Here is a 17,366-nt window from a genome sequence, read left to right on the forward strand (position 1 = left end):
CTGGGGTGCCAAGGTGTGCCATCGCTGGACTACAGCATGACTCCTAAGGTCTGGTGTTAGGTAGTACAAATCTTCAGCGCTGTAATGCTTCCTCCTCTTACACCCAGCAGTGGCTTTCAGTAACAAGTTCAAATGTAATGCACCAAGAATTCTGGAAAATGTCCCCAATCGCTTGGAGGATTTCTGGAATGCAAGATGAGGCACAGATTAAACTTGCCCACAGCATCCTTTAGATTGAGGCAGCAGGAATGCTGGCCAGTGGTTTGGAATAGTTTTCCTAAAGTCCACAAACGTGAGGCACATTTAAATATGGCATCAGTCGAACATGAAATAATATTATTTGCACCACATAATTTCTGATGGCGCACTTAAAAACTTTTAGGAGCTCCAAAATGAGTTCCTGCTGCCCAATTATATGCTTTTTAGATTCTTCCACACAGCCCAGGCTCAGTTTCCCCAGCCTTTGCCACAATCTACACCAAATGTTATCATGACAGTGGTTGAGGTTGTGGACCCGCGAAAGCTGATCTGATTTTTGTCATGCTCCTTACCCCATTATCTACCACGCTAGCTTTACAGCCTTAAACCATAATGGGAAAGAGAGGTGGGCCTGATGGAGGATGAGGAGTGGAGTGAAGCACTTGACTCATGCGAGACTGTACCCCCCAAGCTCTCTGACAGGCTGACACAGTTATACGTGGTGCACCGAGCATATCTCACCCCCCCTAAGAATCGCCCGCTTTAGACAACAGTCTTCTACCTCGTGCACAATGTGTAACCAAGCAACGGGTACATTCTTCCATCTACTTTGGGCGTGCCCGGTCCTTCAGGGTCTGTGGAAGAAGATTGTGGACTTCCTCCATGATGACATGGGATCCCCACTGACCCTGCACCCCAAACAATGCTTACTGGGGATATTCCCAGATTCTGAGATAGACAAATTCACTAAAACATTCTTGCATGAAACATTGTTTTCTGCTAGAAAAATTATAGCCAAACAGTGGATGAGACCCACTCCCCCCAGCTTCAACGACTAGAAAAGAGATATAAATAACACACTTCCCTACAAAAAGTTCATATACATTAACAGAAGTTGTCCAGATCTGGTATAGATGGCTTGAGTCCGCAGACACTGATGGTCCGTAAAACTATAAATCCTTCTAGCGTGCAATCCCATGAATAGCGTGGACATAGGGTTTTCCACTCATTAATAGTTATGGAGTCCAGTGTCTGAACAAGTTTTTCGATCTGATGTTCCTATACTGTATGTGTATAAGCCACATTTCTTTTTTTATGCATTTCCCACAGTATTGCCTTGTAACTTGCAAAACTATGTTCCAAATGTAAATTGTCCAATAAAAACTTTAAAAAAATAAGATATGGCATCAGTGTGAATAGAGCTGAGCCAAGCTGATGCATATGTCATAAAAAGAATAGAATGAAGAAAAGACTAGAAGATTGACGTTTGTGTATGTTTTTATATAGACAAGTGATTTCTAAACTACCTCCTGACACAAGAGCATTGACTCCTAAGGATGTCTAATTCTTGCATGACACAAGAGCATTGACTCCTGAAGATGCCTATAGCTTGCACACAAAAAAGGAAAAAACATAACATTTATGTCATATAAATTTTAAATGCATAAATATATCCACTTACTTTCTATACACACAAGAAACAGGTGCACCACCTGTGTTACACATCACACAAAGCAGAACCTTTGACCTTGACAGCTACTGTAGGATCTTCTATTAAGGATATGAAGCTGTTGCTAATGTGATAGCTGTTGGCAGATCTTGTTGAAATGCCAATCTTGTTGTCAACTTCTTTTCTTAGGGAACAGAAGCAAATGTCACATCGAAAGTAGAGTGAGATATTTGTTACTTTGCGTTATGCCAGATACACATAAAATGGGAACGTTTATTAGATTTGCCTTCAAGCAAACCTGCGCTATACCCATCTATTTTATATTTAAAATGTCCCCTTAATAAATTCCCACTGCAGTTCCTGAGAAGCAACAACTCTTTTTGTAAAAATACCTACATTTTGCAAATCCATATGTCTGTCCAAAGTGAATTATACAAAAATATACGTAATTCTGTATCTCTTGGCACCTTTTTGAGGCTAGATGGCACCTGTTTCCCCCTATGTCCCCTATGTCTCTAGATGGTGGTGTACATCTAGCAAGTCCAGAAAAAAAAAAAATTTAACAGATGCTGGGGATGCCCAAATTGCTACTTAATTGCTCTCCTTCGTATCTCCAAAGAAATAAGTTAGGTCAGACATATACCAACAATTATTGGGCCAGGTTTGCCAGGGAGAAGAATTTAGCATATTCAGGACATGGGCACATCAAAGCAGGGCCAAATATGTTTATAGCATGGTTAAGCAAATGTATAATGTACTTGGGTTCTTCTATCATCCAAGATTAATGAAGGATTCCTTTTTTCTAAATCGGTTATTTTTATCTGATGCACTTTTGCATTCATTTCTAATAATGTCTGAAAAATACTTAGTCTTAGGCTCGGTTTCCACTAGTGCAGCTTGGGTTTGCAAAGTTGCATGACAAGTCGTACCCCATTATTTCCAATGAGTACCGTTTCCGTTCTCATCTGTGTGACTTCAAAGTAGTTCCTGCACTACTTTGGTCCCACTTTGCTGCGAATTGAGGTCAATAGACCTCAAAAATACACAGGCATTGGTTTAAGTCGCATCAAATCGCACAACTGTCAGGTCGCAATATTGGAAACTTAGCCTTAATCAAAAAGTTTGGCATTAAAATGATTCAATTTACCTAGACGAACATTTTTGTCCAACATTGGCCTATTTGCATTTATTACAGTAGCCCAAATAAATGGTCCTCAAAGTTTTAGCGCATATCAAGGTCTATCAAAGTACCATATATACGGCTGCTACTAGAATGAATATTAAAACTGCTGTCAGAAAAACTTGGTAATAATAACAACATGTGCAAGCTTTGAAGGTGTCATTAAGGCAGGAGAAATAAACAAATTAAAAAGGATGTAGGTTTTGAGTCTCAGGAGCTTTCTTTTAAATACTAGAATAAAGAAAGTGGAACAAAACCAGATACCAGTCAGGTCTCTTATTTTGGAAAATGAAGCAAGGGATCTTATTGGTCTGTAGATCCACCTTTATTCCTTTTAGCATGTATATAGTGAATAACCATAATAATTTAGTTCCGAATTAGAACTTGAAGCGAAGTTCCACCTATTTAAAAGTCAGCAGCTACAAAAAGTGTAGCTGCTGACTTTTAATAAACAGACACTCACCTGTCCCATGGTCCAGCGATGCGAGCACACAAAGCCTCGCCCCTCTCTCCCTCATCTCCCCGACGCCAACATTGAAACTGTGGATGCCCGGCTGTGGCCTCACAGCCGGGCGCACACTGCGAATGCATGAGCCACACTGCGTGATGTGAATGGCCGTGAGGGAGGGGGAGAGGTGAACTTCCTTCCGGCACCAGGGGAGCAAGTGGGAGCTGGGTGCCTATCAAAACTGGGTAACCATGCCAAATGTGGCATGTCAGGGGGTCACCAGTACTTAAAGCGGAAGTTCCATTTTTGGGTGGAACTCAGCTTTAAATGGGCATGGAAATTAACCGCATGCGAAAGTGTTGGACTGATTGTTCTGCTGATGGCGACAAATCACAAGTGGCATGATCACAAAAAGTCTATCTGTGTGTCCCTATGGAATCACCAGCTTAACCAGACAAATTATGATATGATGGGCTCTAAAAGGTCATTGAATGCCCTTTGCTAAACCAATGTGAAACACAGTAGGCTCTTGATATTGAGAAGCATACAGTATGCATAAAGCTACTATAATAACAGTAATTTACTCAAGAATATCACAAAAACATGCTCATGTTGGCAAAGGGCAAGGCTACAACTTTATGAAGGATATGCAGTTTACCAAAAATATAACCATTGCCCTTGGTAAAGCAATGTCAGTCACAGGTTTACTGTGAGCACCTTAAAGCCCAACCTCAGGAATTAGAAAGAAATACCATTGCAGTGGGGTATATGCCCTTTATGTTCAGGGGTGTAGGAATAAGGAGTAATAGTGCTCCAGCAGGATACCTCCATTGGAGTGGCTGGCCCCCCCAATAACCCTATGTTGCATGCTATGACCCCTCCCACAGACCAGAGCATTGGGGAAAAGATGGCAGCACCGGGGGAAACTAATTGCTGGCGTTGGACTTTAACAATAACCAGAATGCTTGTACTTTTTATGATGGCCGGACAGACATTTGACTACCCCAAAAAACAATTTGAGGGCATGAACCAAAGTTGTGATGACAAACTGGACTCAGGGAGAGTGGGTAGAGAACGCATTTCATGGTTAAACATATTTAAGGTCAGTGCATGCATCAATAAATAGACTTATAGGCCCGCTTACTCATACCATAACTATATAAACATCCCTAATATCCCCAGCAGTTCATTACTTCCATCACAAATCCAAAACATAAGGGGCCAGATTCACAGAAGAAGTACGCCGGAGTATCTGCTGATACTCCTGCGTACTTTCAAATTTGATGCGTCGTATGTTTAGTTTGAATTCTCAAACCAAGATACGACGGCTTCTGGCTTCGATCCGACAGGCGTACGGCTTCGTACACCTTCGGATCGTAGGTGTAATACTTCGGCGCCTGCTGGGTGGAGCTTGCGTCATTTTCCGCGTCGGGTATGCTAATTGGCTGTTTACGGCGATCCACGAAAGTACGCACGGTCGTCGCATTCTCTTACGTCGTCGCTAGTCGGCTTTTCCCGGCGTATAGTTACAGCTGCTATTTCTTGGCTTATATTTAGACTTGCCATGTTAAAGTATGGCCGTCGTTCCCGCGTCGAATTTAAAATGTCTTTTTTTTGCGTAAGTCGTCCGTGAATAGGAAAGGACGTAACGCACATCGCCGTAAAGCACGGGGGAAATTTCAAAACTGAGCATGCGCAGTACGTTCGGCGGACGGATTTACGCTACGCCGCCGCAAGTTTACAGGCAAGTGCTTTGTGAATCAAGCACTTGCCCGTAAAACTTGCGGCGGTGTAACGTAAATGCAATACGTTACGCCGCCGGAATTCTACCTGAATCTGGCCCCAAGCGTTTATTACTAATTTTAGAATAGTGGGTGAAGGCATCAAAATGTATTAATTTTTTTCCCCCCTGGGTCAACTGTGCATCCAGAATCTTTTGTTTATTTTAGTCCACCCCACTATTAATATGTCTAGTTATACTGTGTAATTGTTCCCAAATTCCTGCTTCATAGAGCCAATAGTTGTTATCACATAGGGCACTGATAGCAAGCATTCAGTTTGTAATAAACAAATGCAGGCGCCTCTGAGTTAGACTGTAAAGTGTGTATTATAAAAAACATATAGGGGGTTATTTACGAAAGGCAAATCCACTTTGCACCACAAGTGCACTTGGAAGTGCAGTCACTGTAAATCCGAGGGGAAGATCTGAAATGAGTGGAAGCTCTGCTGATTTTATCATCCAATCATGTGCAAGCTAAAATGTTGTTGTTTATTTTCCTTGCATGTCCCCCATGGATCTATAGCGACTGCACTTCCAAGTGCATTTTCAGTGCACTTGTAGCGCAAAGTGGATTTGCCTTTAGTAAATAACCCCCATAGTAACTTATATCAAGGTAAACAAGGAAGGGTACATCTGTGGGTAAACACTCTGTAGGGCATCCATCGCACTGGTCAGTAGAAGGTACGCTGTCTCAGCTGTTCTGTTCTCTCTCCCAGCCGGCAGTAAGATGGTATGGTGGTGGAGAGCTGGAGAGGAGGCTTGGCACGCCCCCTGGACTGCAGCACTGGAGGGGATGACATCACAGGTGTGATTGCGACATGTTTCCGGGCTGGCGCACCCTGGTGGTGGGAGGAATGCACGCTCCTATTTCAAGCTTCATCCCTGCTAAGGCTGGCCCTGAATCAATAGACTATTCTTAGGCTGCACAGCAGCCCACTGGCCACTTAGACTTCAGTACTATAGGATCTTTTTTAGTACCAGCGCCACATGTATATTTGTTCAGTTTGTAATGAATGGCTGTATCCAGGGCTTTTTTTCTCAAACAATAGGTGCTGGAACTTAACCACCCCCAGCCCCACAAAACCCCTCCCCTTACACACATCCTCCAAATTACATCATATAGTGGGTGTGGTCAGTAAAATTTCACAAACAGTAGGAGTTTCCTAAAGGGGAATTAAATACCAGGATTGCATTACATACAGAGTGTGCAGAGCTGTCACTTGTAAACACAGAAACCAGACTTCTGCGCTTACAAGTAATTGTGGTGAGCAGGCACCAAAGGGTCTGAGCCAGAGGTGGTGGAACCGAGTTCCACCAAGTTCCCCCTGAAAAAAAGCCCTGGCTGTATCTATGCTAGATGAACAATTGGCAAAAAGGAATGACCCCCATTTACTATCCTAAATGATATGCATTGTTGAGGGAAGTGGGACCTACAGATGCATTCTATTTTAATAAAGCTTATCATGTATCATATGAAACTACTTGCTGGTAGTCTACGTCTTTAGTTTTGCTGATTTTTCCTTTTATTTATAATTTCTGTTCGCACAAAGAAACAATATTGTGTAGCAGATTTTATGTACACAGAGAACAGCATAACAATATAAATAAAAGTAACTGCTTATGGGTATAAAATGACATCTGCTAGACTGGATTCTGGGTACGTGACTTAACCGAGTGAAAGCATTTGTCAGAAAACAGACATTTGTTCAAACACCGAGAGACGCTAGCCGGGATTAATTAAATTTCATGTATCAAAACCAATACCACTGTATGTTCCCTATGAGTTTTGCAATGCCGGATTTCATGCATTGTATTTATTGCTCTCATAAACTAACTTGTAGGTTTTTGACAAAATGGAAATAATGAAGGGTAGAGAAGCCTGTCGAATGAATGAATGAATGAAAAACTTATATAGAGCGGCACATGCGAACTAAATCACCTCTGGGCGCTAATAATATAAACAAATTCACAGGGACCCTCCCCTTTCTGTATGGAGGTACAGAATGATGTATTTGTTTTTTTGGGGCGCTATCTACATTGTAGTCCCCTTGATGGGATGCTCTGTGTGCATGGTTAGCAACAATACTCTGTTACCCTTTTGAGTATTGCAGTTTTTTTTTTTTTTTTTCTGTCTGTATTAGTATAAATGCTGGATGCTGCATTCTGGCATTGAAATGAGTTATATTGTTCACTTGCTCGCCTTTCTTCTTCTGTAGTACTGCAGACAGGCTTGGCATTGACGTGCACTTTGGATGACCTTGCTTTGTTTCCTATGCAGAGATCTGTACATAGGGTTTATCACCTGGATGTGACCTGTAATAAGATCCTGTTAGCTGTTGGCTGCAACTGCCAGAGTTGTCTTATGACAGGGGGTCAGGCAAGCCAAAATATCTGGCCAGCTGATATCTCTGCTACTTCAAATAGTCTGAGAGTGACTTGCAAATTCATAGGCGATTGCTCATTAGAGTCAACGGAGCCCATGGAACAAACCGATCACCACTGAGTACATTGCTGTATGCAAGTGAAACCTGTTCCATATCTGAGCCAACAATTCTGGCTTTGACCATCTAATTTTGGAAGTCGTATTATCCATGTTACACATTATTGTGCTTAACTTGACACACAGTTCATCCATTTTTGTTTTTATCACTTTAGCACAATTTGTACATCTGTCAGATGTCAGGGGTAAAAAAATAAAAACATGTGTTCACGGAGTTGCCAAAGGATTCCAAAATCATTCTTGTCCGTCCCAAGCAGCTACATAATAGCTATAATGCACACTTGCACATTGAACGGTCAGATAGTAAAGGGGTTTTCCACCCATTTTTTAAGTTTATTAAAAGTCAGCAGCTACAAAAAGTGTAGCTGCTGGCTTTTAATAAACTGACACTTACCTGCTCCAGCGTTCCAGCAACGCGCCGGCCGGGGGTCCGCTCCTCTCCCCCCCCCTCCCCGGCCGGCGTCTTCATTGTCACTGTGGGCACCCGGCCGTGACAGCTTTCGGCTTCACGGCCGGGCACCCACTGCGCATGCGCGAGCGGCGCGACCCAGCGCTGCACTGTTTAATTGGACAGGCGATCGCCTGGGACCTGTCACGTGTCCCAGGCGATCGCCTACAGGGAGGGGCTGCCAAAAGGCGATATGACGTATCGCCTTTGCAGCCCCTCGGCGGAAGGAGGAAGTGGGACAGGAAGTCCCCTTCTCCTGAAGCCCCCACTCCCCCCCCCAAAAAAATGACATGCCAAATGTGGCATGTAAGGGGGAGAGGAGTGGGTTAAGAGGAAGTTCCATTTTTGGGTGGAACTCCTCTTTAACGGCTTTAGCCCCAGAAGATTTTACCCCCTTCCTGACCAGAGCACTTTTTACAATCTGGCACTGCGTCAGTTTAACTGACAATTGCGTGGCCGTTCGACGACGTACCCAAACTAAATTTGCATTGTTTTTCCCACAAATGCAGCTTTCTTTTGGATGTATTTGATCACCTCTGCATTTTTTATTTGTTGCGCTATAAACAAAAATAAAGTCATAGGCCCGGATTCAGATAGAATTATCTATCTATCGGCAGGCGTAACGTATCGCAGATACGTTACGCCGCCCTAAATTAGGGCGCAAGTTCCGTATTCAGAAAGAACTTGCGCCCTATGTTACGGCAGCGTAATGTATGTGTGTCGGCATAAGCCCGCCTAATTCAAATGTGGATGATGTGGGCGTGTTTTATTTAAATTACATGTGACCCCGCGTATTTGACGTTTTTTACGAACGGCTCATGCGCCGTTCGTGAAAAAATCCCAGTGCGCATGCTCGAAATTACGCCGCAAATCGTCAATGCTTTAGACGTGAACGTAACTTACGTACAGCCCTATTCGCGAACGACTTACGCAAACGCCGTAAAATTTTCAAAATTCGACGCGGGAACGACGTCCATACTTAACATAGGATACCCCTCATATAGCAGGGGTAACTTTACGCCGGAAAAAGCCAAACGCAAACGACGTAAAAAAATGCGCCGGGCGGACGTACGTTTCTGAATCGGCGTATCTACCTTATTAGCATATTCCTCGCGTAAATATACGGAAGGGCCACCTAGCGGCCAGCGTAAATATGCAGCCTAAGATACGACGGTGTAAGACACTTACGCCGGTCGGATCTTAGGGAAATCTATGCGTAACTGATTCAATGAATCCGTCGCATAGTTACGACCCCGCACACTTAGAGTTATCTCTAAGTGTGTTATCGCCGTCGCATCTCCTTTCTGAAGCCGGGCCATAATTTTGAAAAAAAAAACATTATTTTTTTTTACTTTTTGCTATAATAAATATATCCAAAAGTTAAAAAAAACAAAAACAAATTTCTTCATCAATTTAGGCCAATATATATTTTTCTACATAATTTTAGTAAAAAAATCACAATAACCGTATATTGATTGGTTTGCGCAAAAGTTATAGCATCTGTAAACTATGGGAAAGATTTATGGCATTTTTATTTTTTTACCAGTAATGGTGGTGGTCTGCGATTTTTAGCAGACAGATCAGAGACTTTTGACACTTCTTTGGGACCATTGCCATTCATACAGCGATCAGTGCTATAAAAATGCACTGATTACGGTATAAATGTCACTGGCAGGGAAGGGGTTAACACTAGGGGGCGATCAAGGGGTTAATGTGTGTTCCTTTAGCATGTTCTAACTGTGTGGGGGTGTGAGTGACTAGGAGAGAAGTCATCTAGTTTTTCCTACTTAGTAGGAAGAAACAATATGGCTCCTCTGCTCTGACAGCACAGGGAATTGTGTGTTTACACCTACAAATCCCAGTGCTGGCGATTGTGCACGCGATCGCGCGTGGCCGGCGGCCATCATGTGAGTTGCTAAATGTTGTACCTTCATTAAATGAAACCATATTTCTACACTTGGTGCCTCAGTTTTGTTTTATACTCAGTTGTGAAATGATGCTACTTGTATATCAAGCAATTGCTTGTATATCAAGTCAAAATGTATTAAAAAATGTAGTTGGTCTTGCAAAACGCTCTCAAACCAAGGTTTTACTATATTTTTAAAGCAAACCTCTCAGAATGACTTTCAGCCCAATCATAGTGGTGTGTAGACTGCTAGCTACCTACACTTTATACTTTTTAGTAGGTTGCTTTTCTTTTCCTTAGTGATAATCACTTTAACCACTTGCCTACTAGGCACTTTTAGCCCCTTCATGACCAGGCCAATCCTCAGCTTTCATTGCTGTTGCACTTTGAATGACAATTGTGCGGTCATGCAACACTTTACCCAAACAACATTTTTATCATTTTTTTCACACAAATAGAGCTTACTTTTGGTGGTATTTAATCACCATTGTTTTTTTTTATTTTTTGCTAAATAAAAGAAAAAAGACTGAACATTTTGAAAAATAAGAAAAAAACTTTTTCATAGTGTGTTATAAAATTTTGCATATTGGTAATTTTTCTCCTTCACTGATGTGCGCTGATGAGGCTGCACTGATAGGCTGCACTGATAGGTGACACTGGTGAGCACTGATAAGGTGGCACTGTTGGGCATTGATGGGCACTGATAGACTGCACTAATGGGCAATTATGCAGCTGCACTGGTGAGCACTGATGGGCACTGCTAGGCTGCATTGATGGGAAATTATGAGGTGGCACTGATGGGCGCTGGTAGGTGGCACTGATGCAGAGGCACTGGTGGGCACAGATGGCAGCACTGGTGGACGCTGTTTGGGACTGCACTGATGATCAGGATACTGATAATCAGTCCCCTGAATATAAGTTTAAATGTCCCTTTTAGAGAAGCCAGGTATCGTCTCTCTTGTCCCTTCCTCATGCTGTCAGCATGAGGAAAGGAGTGCCAAAAACCAGCTTCTATTTACATCCGTGATCAGCTGTTATTAGACACAGCTGTTTAAGTGGAAAAGAGTCACTGATTGGCTCTTTACCTCTATCTGTGATTAGTAGTGTCCTCCGGACACTGTGATCACAGAGCACCTCGCCCGTGACTTGCAGCAGACGCAATCATGAGAGGCCACCATATGACAAAGCTCTATGTGTCATTTCCCTCTGGTACTTTGTTCCTCTGTTATCAGCATGAGTCCCTTCTGAGAAGTTTTCCTGACACATGAGATGAATTTGTGTCAGGAGGGAAGGGGGAGTGCTCAGAATGGAGCTGGTCTATTCACAACACAGCTCTTCTGCTGTGTGGAGGCGGGTGTGTTTCTTTCCTCCAATCAGCTCTCACACACTGTAACTGCAGTGTCTCCATGCTCACCTCTGTGCTGCTGACAGATGAAGCAATTTTTTTTTAACATGATGTAGAGAAGATGAAACAAATCCTTCTACATAACTTTTACTTGTTTATTTCTGCGTATCATCTCAAGCTGTTCACTTCACTTGGTATATGTGAGGGTTTACATCCATTTTAAGTACCAAGAAAAATTGCTATCTATTATATCATTTTTAAATGTATTTCAGGATGTTTGTTCTTCCTTTTAATGATTTATTTCAGGATGTTACAAACCAAGTTTTATATTTTATGAATTTAACATCAGACACAAAAATAATTTCTGAAGATAAATAAAGAAAATGAGCAATACATTGACTAAGCTAACATTTTGCTAATGTGGAACATTCTATCTTATTTTTATTTTTTACATTTACTTGGCTTTATATCTGCATTGTGTTCTTTTTATTTGTTATTCTTTTACAGGTGGATTAGTAGAATTAACTTGGCGGCTTCTGGTTATGCAGAGAGAGAGCGGATTAAACAAGATCAAGGTAGCCAAAAATATTTTAGAGGGCTCATTAAAGACATCAAAACATGAATTCATTTATTTTTGTATTGCTTTGCAGCAGATGATGTGCATTAGCTGTACTAAAATGAAAAGCATGTTTAATTACACATTTCAATAATATTTTTATTTTTTGTAAATCGAATACCGTATATATATAAAAATTGAAATGAATCATTCTACCCAAATTTGTTTGCAAGGATATCTCATTCTCTTTGTTGTATTTTTTTTATATTACTAAAAAGGCAACAATTCATTTATAAAAAATACTTTACAATTTTGCTGTAATGGTTTGATGCACATCTTGCATGTCTCTGGGATACCTCCAAAAAGATCTCTGTACCTTTATATAAAGTGTCCACTTACCTGCTACACCAGGGCTCAAAATTTCAAGTCCTGAGCTACTAGCCAGGCCTCAAGAGTTACTCGCCACTAGTTGCCCCACCTAATTCATACACTGCCCTGCGCCTAATTGCACCCGTAAACACGCCCTCGGAGATTATCTCATGGAATGACAATGTTTTATGCAGAATCAAGTTACAAAATTAAATATTACCAACAACAACTTTAACAAAATGGGACAGGGCACTTGGGGCAGACCAGAGGGACAGGGCACTTGGGGCAGACCAGAGGGACAGGGCACTGGGGGCAGACCAGAGGGACAGGGCACTAGAACTGGGTCTCTTCCTCATTCTCTTGCTGTCTCCTCTGCAACTCCCATCCATCCTCTCTCTCTCCCATTCATCTCATCATCAGGAGCCTGTGTGTGCAGCTCCACGCTTGCATGTCCCCACTTCCCCCTTTTAATCAGGCTGGCAGAGAGGAGAGGAGTTGCAGCACAGCAGGAGGGGAGTACAGTCCAGTGCTGAGATCCACACAACTGCACAGCCATTAACACCATAGCACAGCGCACACTGACAGCGCACAGCACACATTGAGACCAGTCTGTTCACAGTGCTCAGGCTAAACTGTTGGACACTTACATAGAGCACAAGGAGAAGAAAACTGCACAAACTAGAAGGCTGCCGCTCTCATGTCAGGGCAACTTTCAGTGAGCGCTGCACCGGAGTGGTAATTTTTGCAATCCTCCACCTCACTCATTACTTTCTGCTCTCCAGCTACATTGGTCGGGGCCCGGGGGAGGGGGCAGGCTCAGAGAGGTCATACTGTTAGGTCCCATGGCTTAATGAGAATTGTAAGGAGAGCACCTGTGTACTGCTCTGCCTGTGCGCGGCTCACCAGACTACTTTTCCCGAGCATGCACCTTTCCTCTTCGGCCGCCAATCTCATCGGGACTCTAAGTGTAGGCACAGATTGGAGGGAGATGGGTCATGCAGCCCTGTCATCACTTGCCCCCAGCTTAAATCCACTCGCCAAATGCTAGTAGGCGAGTGGAAATTTTGAGGGCTGTGCTACACTATTATAAAAGGGTCTCACACTTCGCTTAGTGTGTTTTTTTTTTTTTTTTCCGTTTATATTACATTATAAATGACACATCAGAATGATGAAAACATGATCTACTGCAGCAGGGGAACAAGGCGTGGCATTGGGGAAGACTTTTGCAATTCAAGTGGAGAGATTTCACTTTTGGAGACCCCAAGAGATATAAAGCCATGTGTATGATTTAACCATCCAGTCTACGCGTATAATAGGCATTGCAACAAGTTTCTGAGGCCCCAAAGTCAGTTGCTGTAAACTAGTAGGGAGAACCGCTACGTGGTACTGTAAAGTAAATAGAGCATACACACAAAAACGCAGGGAATATGCAAATGTACATTATTGGCTGCACATTATTACTTTACATGTGGAGAGAATGACTTCAGAGGTGTATATGCCCCTGAAACATCACTGTGTAATATTCTCCCTCTTTTTTGTGCAGCAGGGTTCCATATAATGGCTCCTTTGGACTAGCTAGCCAAAAGCCAACAGATTGACTGGGGGCATGCAGTATGCTCAGGTCATTTTGTTGTATGGTTGATATTTTTAATATTGGCTGTGGGGGATATTTACTAAAACTGAAGCACTCAGCTTCTGGTGCAGCTATGCATGGTAGACAATGAGCTTGTAACTTTCGCTTGTTCAATTAAGCTTTGGCAATAAATCCTGGAAGCTGATTGGTTTCTATGCATAACTGCACCCGATTTTGCATGTTCCAGTTTAAGGAAACTAACCCCCTATATATTTAAACAAGATGTTTCTATGTAATTATGCTCAACTGGTGATGTCTCCTATATGCTGTCCTGTATTTACAGGGGGTCCCCCGACTTACGAACAACTCCTACTTACGAACGGGATGTATCTGCCATTGGAGCATGCGTGGCCATTTTTGGCCAATTTTGACGGTGGGCAAATTTGACAGAACATCGGAAAGCGACGTATCTCTCTGCGCATGCATGGCCATTCGACGGAACGTCGGAAAACATCGGAAAATGTCAGAAAATTACTTAAATTCCGTTCTGCGCATGCGGGTCCGACTTACGAACATTTCTGATTTAAGAACAAACCTAAAGTCCCTGACCCATTCGTAAGCCAGGGACCCCCTGTATTAAATTTCTTCTTTCAGTACAAGTACATTTGCATTTGTTTTGATGTCCTTGGTATATTAACTTTATAATAGACTTTATTAGATACATTACTCTGATACTAAGGCATTGTTTGTTTTGCAAATTGGCCATTTACTGCATGTGTACCATTTATTAAGATGTGCAGAGCAAAATTGGAAGCTTCGTGATGATCCCAAAAAAATATAACATATCATCACCCATCCATATCCAATTATCAGTTTTAAGGTTGACGGGCCATTTTCTATCCAACTGTATTAATTAAGGGACAACAAGGTGTTTTCATTTATCTACAGTCATTAAATATTCTAAATCGGCTAAACAAAGAATACCCTTTCTCAGTAAAGTTTGGCTTGAAGATGATATCCTTATTAGAGAGGACATTTCTAAATCAATTGTACAGTCATAAACACTTGGTATGGGCCAAATGACGCAGAATTTTTATGATGCAAAAACAATGGTCTGAAAGAAACTTTGTTTCAGATAGGTTTAGCTTATGTGAGTATGCAGCTGCATAAAAGGTTAGAACAGTGACTAAAATCTCTAGTACAACATCTCAACCAAGTGTCATTTTTTTTTCTCAAAATATGAGAAGACTCTTGGATGAGTTGTGAAACATCTTCAACATTACAGAATACAGTAAGTTCAACTGAATGTGTGACTATCTACTATTAGCTATTTCATGACCCAAGTAAATAAAAAATGGCACATATATGCTTGGGGCTGTGTAGCTCCTCAATGCATCTATCAATTTTGTAGCAGATTTGAGAGACTTTACCTAACTACTTTTTCTTGTGAAAGCAGGACAACGAATAGCGATGCTGTAAAAAGGACAGGAAGACTCAGACAGTAACAATAACCTGACAGAGGATCTAACCATTTGCCATTTTACTGAAATAACATGTTTTGTTGCAGTCTATCCCCCCCTCCCACTGAATAGATTTCGCATAACTTTCTGTCCCAACAGGAATTGAGGGAAATCTACCCAATGGGAACAAAGACCACTACAAAAAGCCTGTCCCTTCTCTACTATGTCCAACAATTTTATTCCTTTATTTTTTGTCTAGAGTTGGTTTTTAAAAATTAATTGCATACATTATCATATATCTTTTAGTTTAACAAAACTGAAATTTGGATGGAATGAATGATCTTGCTGAGCACAGACTGAAAAATATCCTGGATAATAAACAATTATGAACTCAGACAGATGTTGAAAAACTGATATTCCTGGATAAATTTCTAGGAGTATAACTATTCTATATATGAGCCATGTCAAACAGAAAAAACACCAGAATCTTTCAGACTACCCAACTTAAACAACTCTGACCAATTTTGTTTTAACTTCTTCTCTGGGTAAAGGAATCAGAACTAGGGAAACCCAGATTAGTCTACAGATGTCAGAGGATGCCAATTGTATGGATGTAAATTATACACCAAGTACAATAAAGAGGTGTATCCGTAAAGTTATTACAATGTTTTTCATTCAAAAAATCAACATGATATTGATCTGGTTTATTTTAAAAATCTAATAAATTTTTTTAAAGTTGATACCTGTCATTGTATGGTAGTTTTCGGCTTACTACAGCAGTATGGAATATGAGTGGTCTATATTGTATGAAGCAAAAATGAATCTATAGAAACGATAAAAATAAATGGTCCTATAATAGAAGTCTAGGAACAGTTGTATTCCTTTAAAATAATCGACGTTTGTTACCAAAAATTCTAGGCTCTAATGAGTGTTGTCCTCTTCCATAAATTGATCGTTCGGATTTCCTAGAAGTTTGGACAGTACGAATATTTTTTTTTTAAACAGTGATCTCTCTGACGGTATCTTTATTTGGTGACCAGTGGACAAATACCTTTTTTCCCAGACTACATTGATTAATAAAGGTTATATGTGTACTATTTCTGTAGACTACTGGAGTGAGAGCGATCAAGAAGAGGCAGAAACTCCTTCAACTCCAAAACAAGATAGTCCACCCCCGCCTTATGACACATATCCAAGACCAGCTCCAGTAAGTACTTCAATTTTCCATACACTGCATTGATGCAATGCTGGATTTAATAATTATTTACTAAACCTAGTTTTCCAAACTGATAACCAGTCACTACAGGTGTGAAAAATGTTCTACAACAAATGAAAAATTCATCACTGAATGGTCACCGATTTTCAGCCTGGCGAGGGTGGAGCAATAAAGAATTTAGTGGACAAGCTTGTTGACCTAATATGAGGCTTGCTGTAGTGATTCATTTCTAATCTATGATATAAATACACTGTAAACTATTGTATGATTTATTTATAGCTTAAATCTACCACTTGCCTTCAGGTCAGGGTTTGTAAATACCTTGAATATGTGCTTCTCTATTCATTGCCTTTATGTATTGTTTCTAACAAATCTAATACTTACAAGTGCTGCATGTATCTTTGCTGCTGGAGTGCCCTGGGTTCCCTAAAACCCAAGGAGCTCTATTATGGAAATCTGCTTTAGAAAGGAACTCGGGCGCTCTGAGAATTCACACACAAGTGTGAGGTTATGTGGAGTCAAGTGCCGGTGCCTGCTATACTGTTGATTGAAATCAACACAAGTAGATTTTTGCTTTCATTACATCAAGCATGTCATTTAGAAACTGAAAATATTGTTGCTGTCCATTTTTCAGTCATGGATACAGCCAACTATCTTTTCTGCCACTTGATCTTATCCAGTCAATCTGAATTCATCCTGTAAATAATGTTAGAATTTATTGACAAGGTGTAACCATGGCCAATAAATCATGAATCTGCTGCTGGGTTTATAGTTTTAAGTAAACCTGTGGTTATCATAAACTAGCCAAACTGCCATCTTGGTTTAGAAAGGTCCACTAAAGATGCCAGCACAGCTTTAAATTCCCTTCACATTGCATTTGTACAAAGTTATAGACCTGTCTTCTCTTCTAGGGCTATTTACACTTTTCCACAATATT

The 17,366-nt window shown here is 41.2% G+C and overlaps 1 protein-coding gene across 5 annotated transcripts in view; it reads left to right on the forward strand.

Annotated features, from left to right (window-relative positions):
* CNKSR2 (connector enhancer of kinase suppressor of Ras 2) overlaps nucleotides 1-17,366 on the forward strand; it is a 382,062-nt gene that overhangs the window by 295,453 nt on the left and 69,243 nt on the right. For all 5 annotated transcript variants that reach the window (XM_040338243.1, XM_040338244.1, XM_040338245.1 and 2 more), the window contains 2 exons: nucleotides 11,763-11,830; nucleotides 16,320-16,420. In XM_040338243.1, coding sequence (XP_040194177.1) covers nucleotides 11,763-11,830; nucleotides 16,320-16,420 — 169 coding nt within the window. The remainder of the gene's footprint in view (nucleotides 1-11,762; nucleotides 11,831-16,319; nucleotides 16,421-17,366) is intronic.

The sequence above is a fragment of the Rana temporaria genome, chromosome 2, assembly GCF_905171775.1.
Source record: "Rana temporaria chromosome 2, aRanTem1.1, whole genome shotgun sequence".
Classification (NCBI taxonomy): domain Eukaryota; kingdom Metazoa; phylum Chordata; class Amphibia; order Anura; family Ranidae; genus Rana; species Rana temporaria.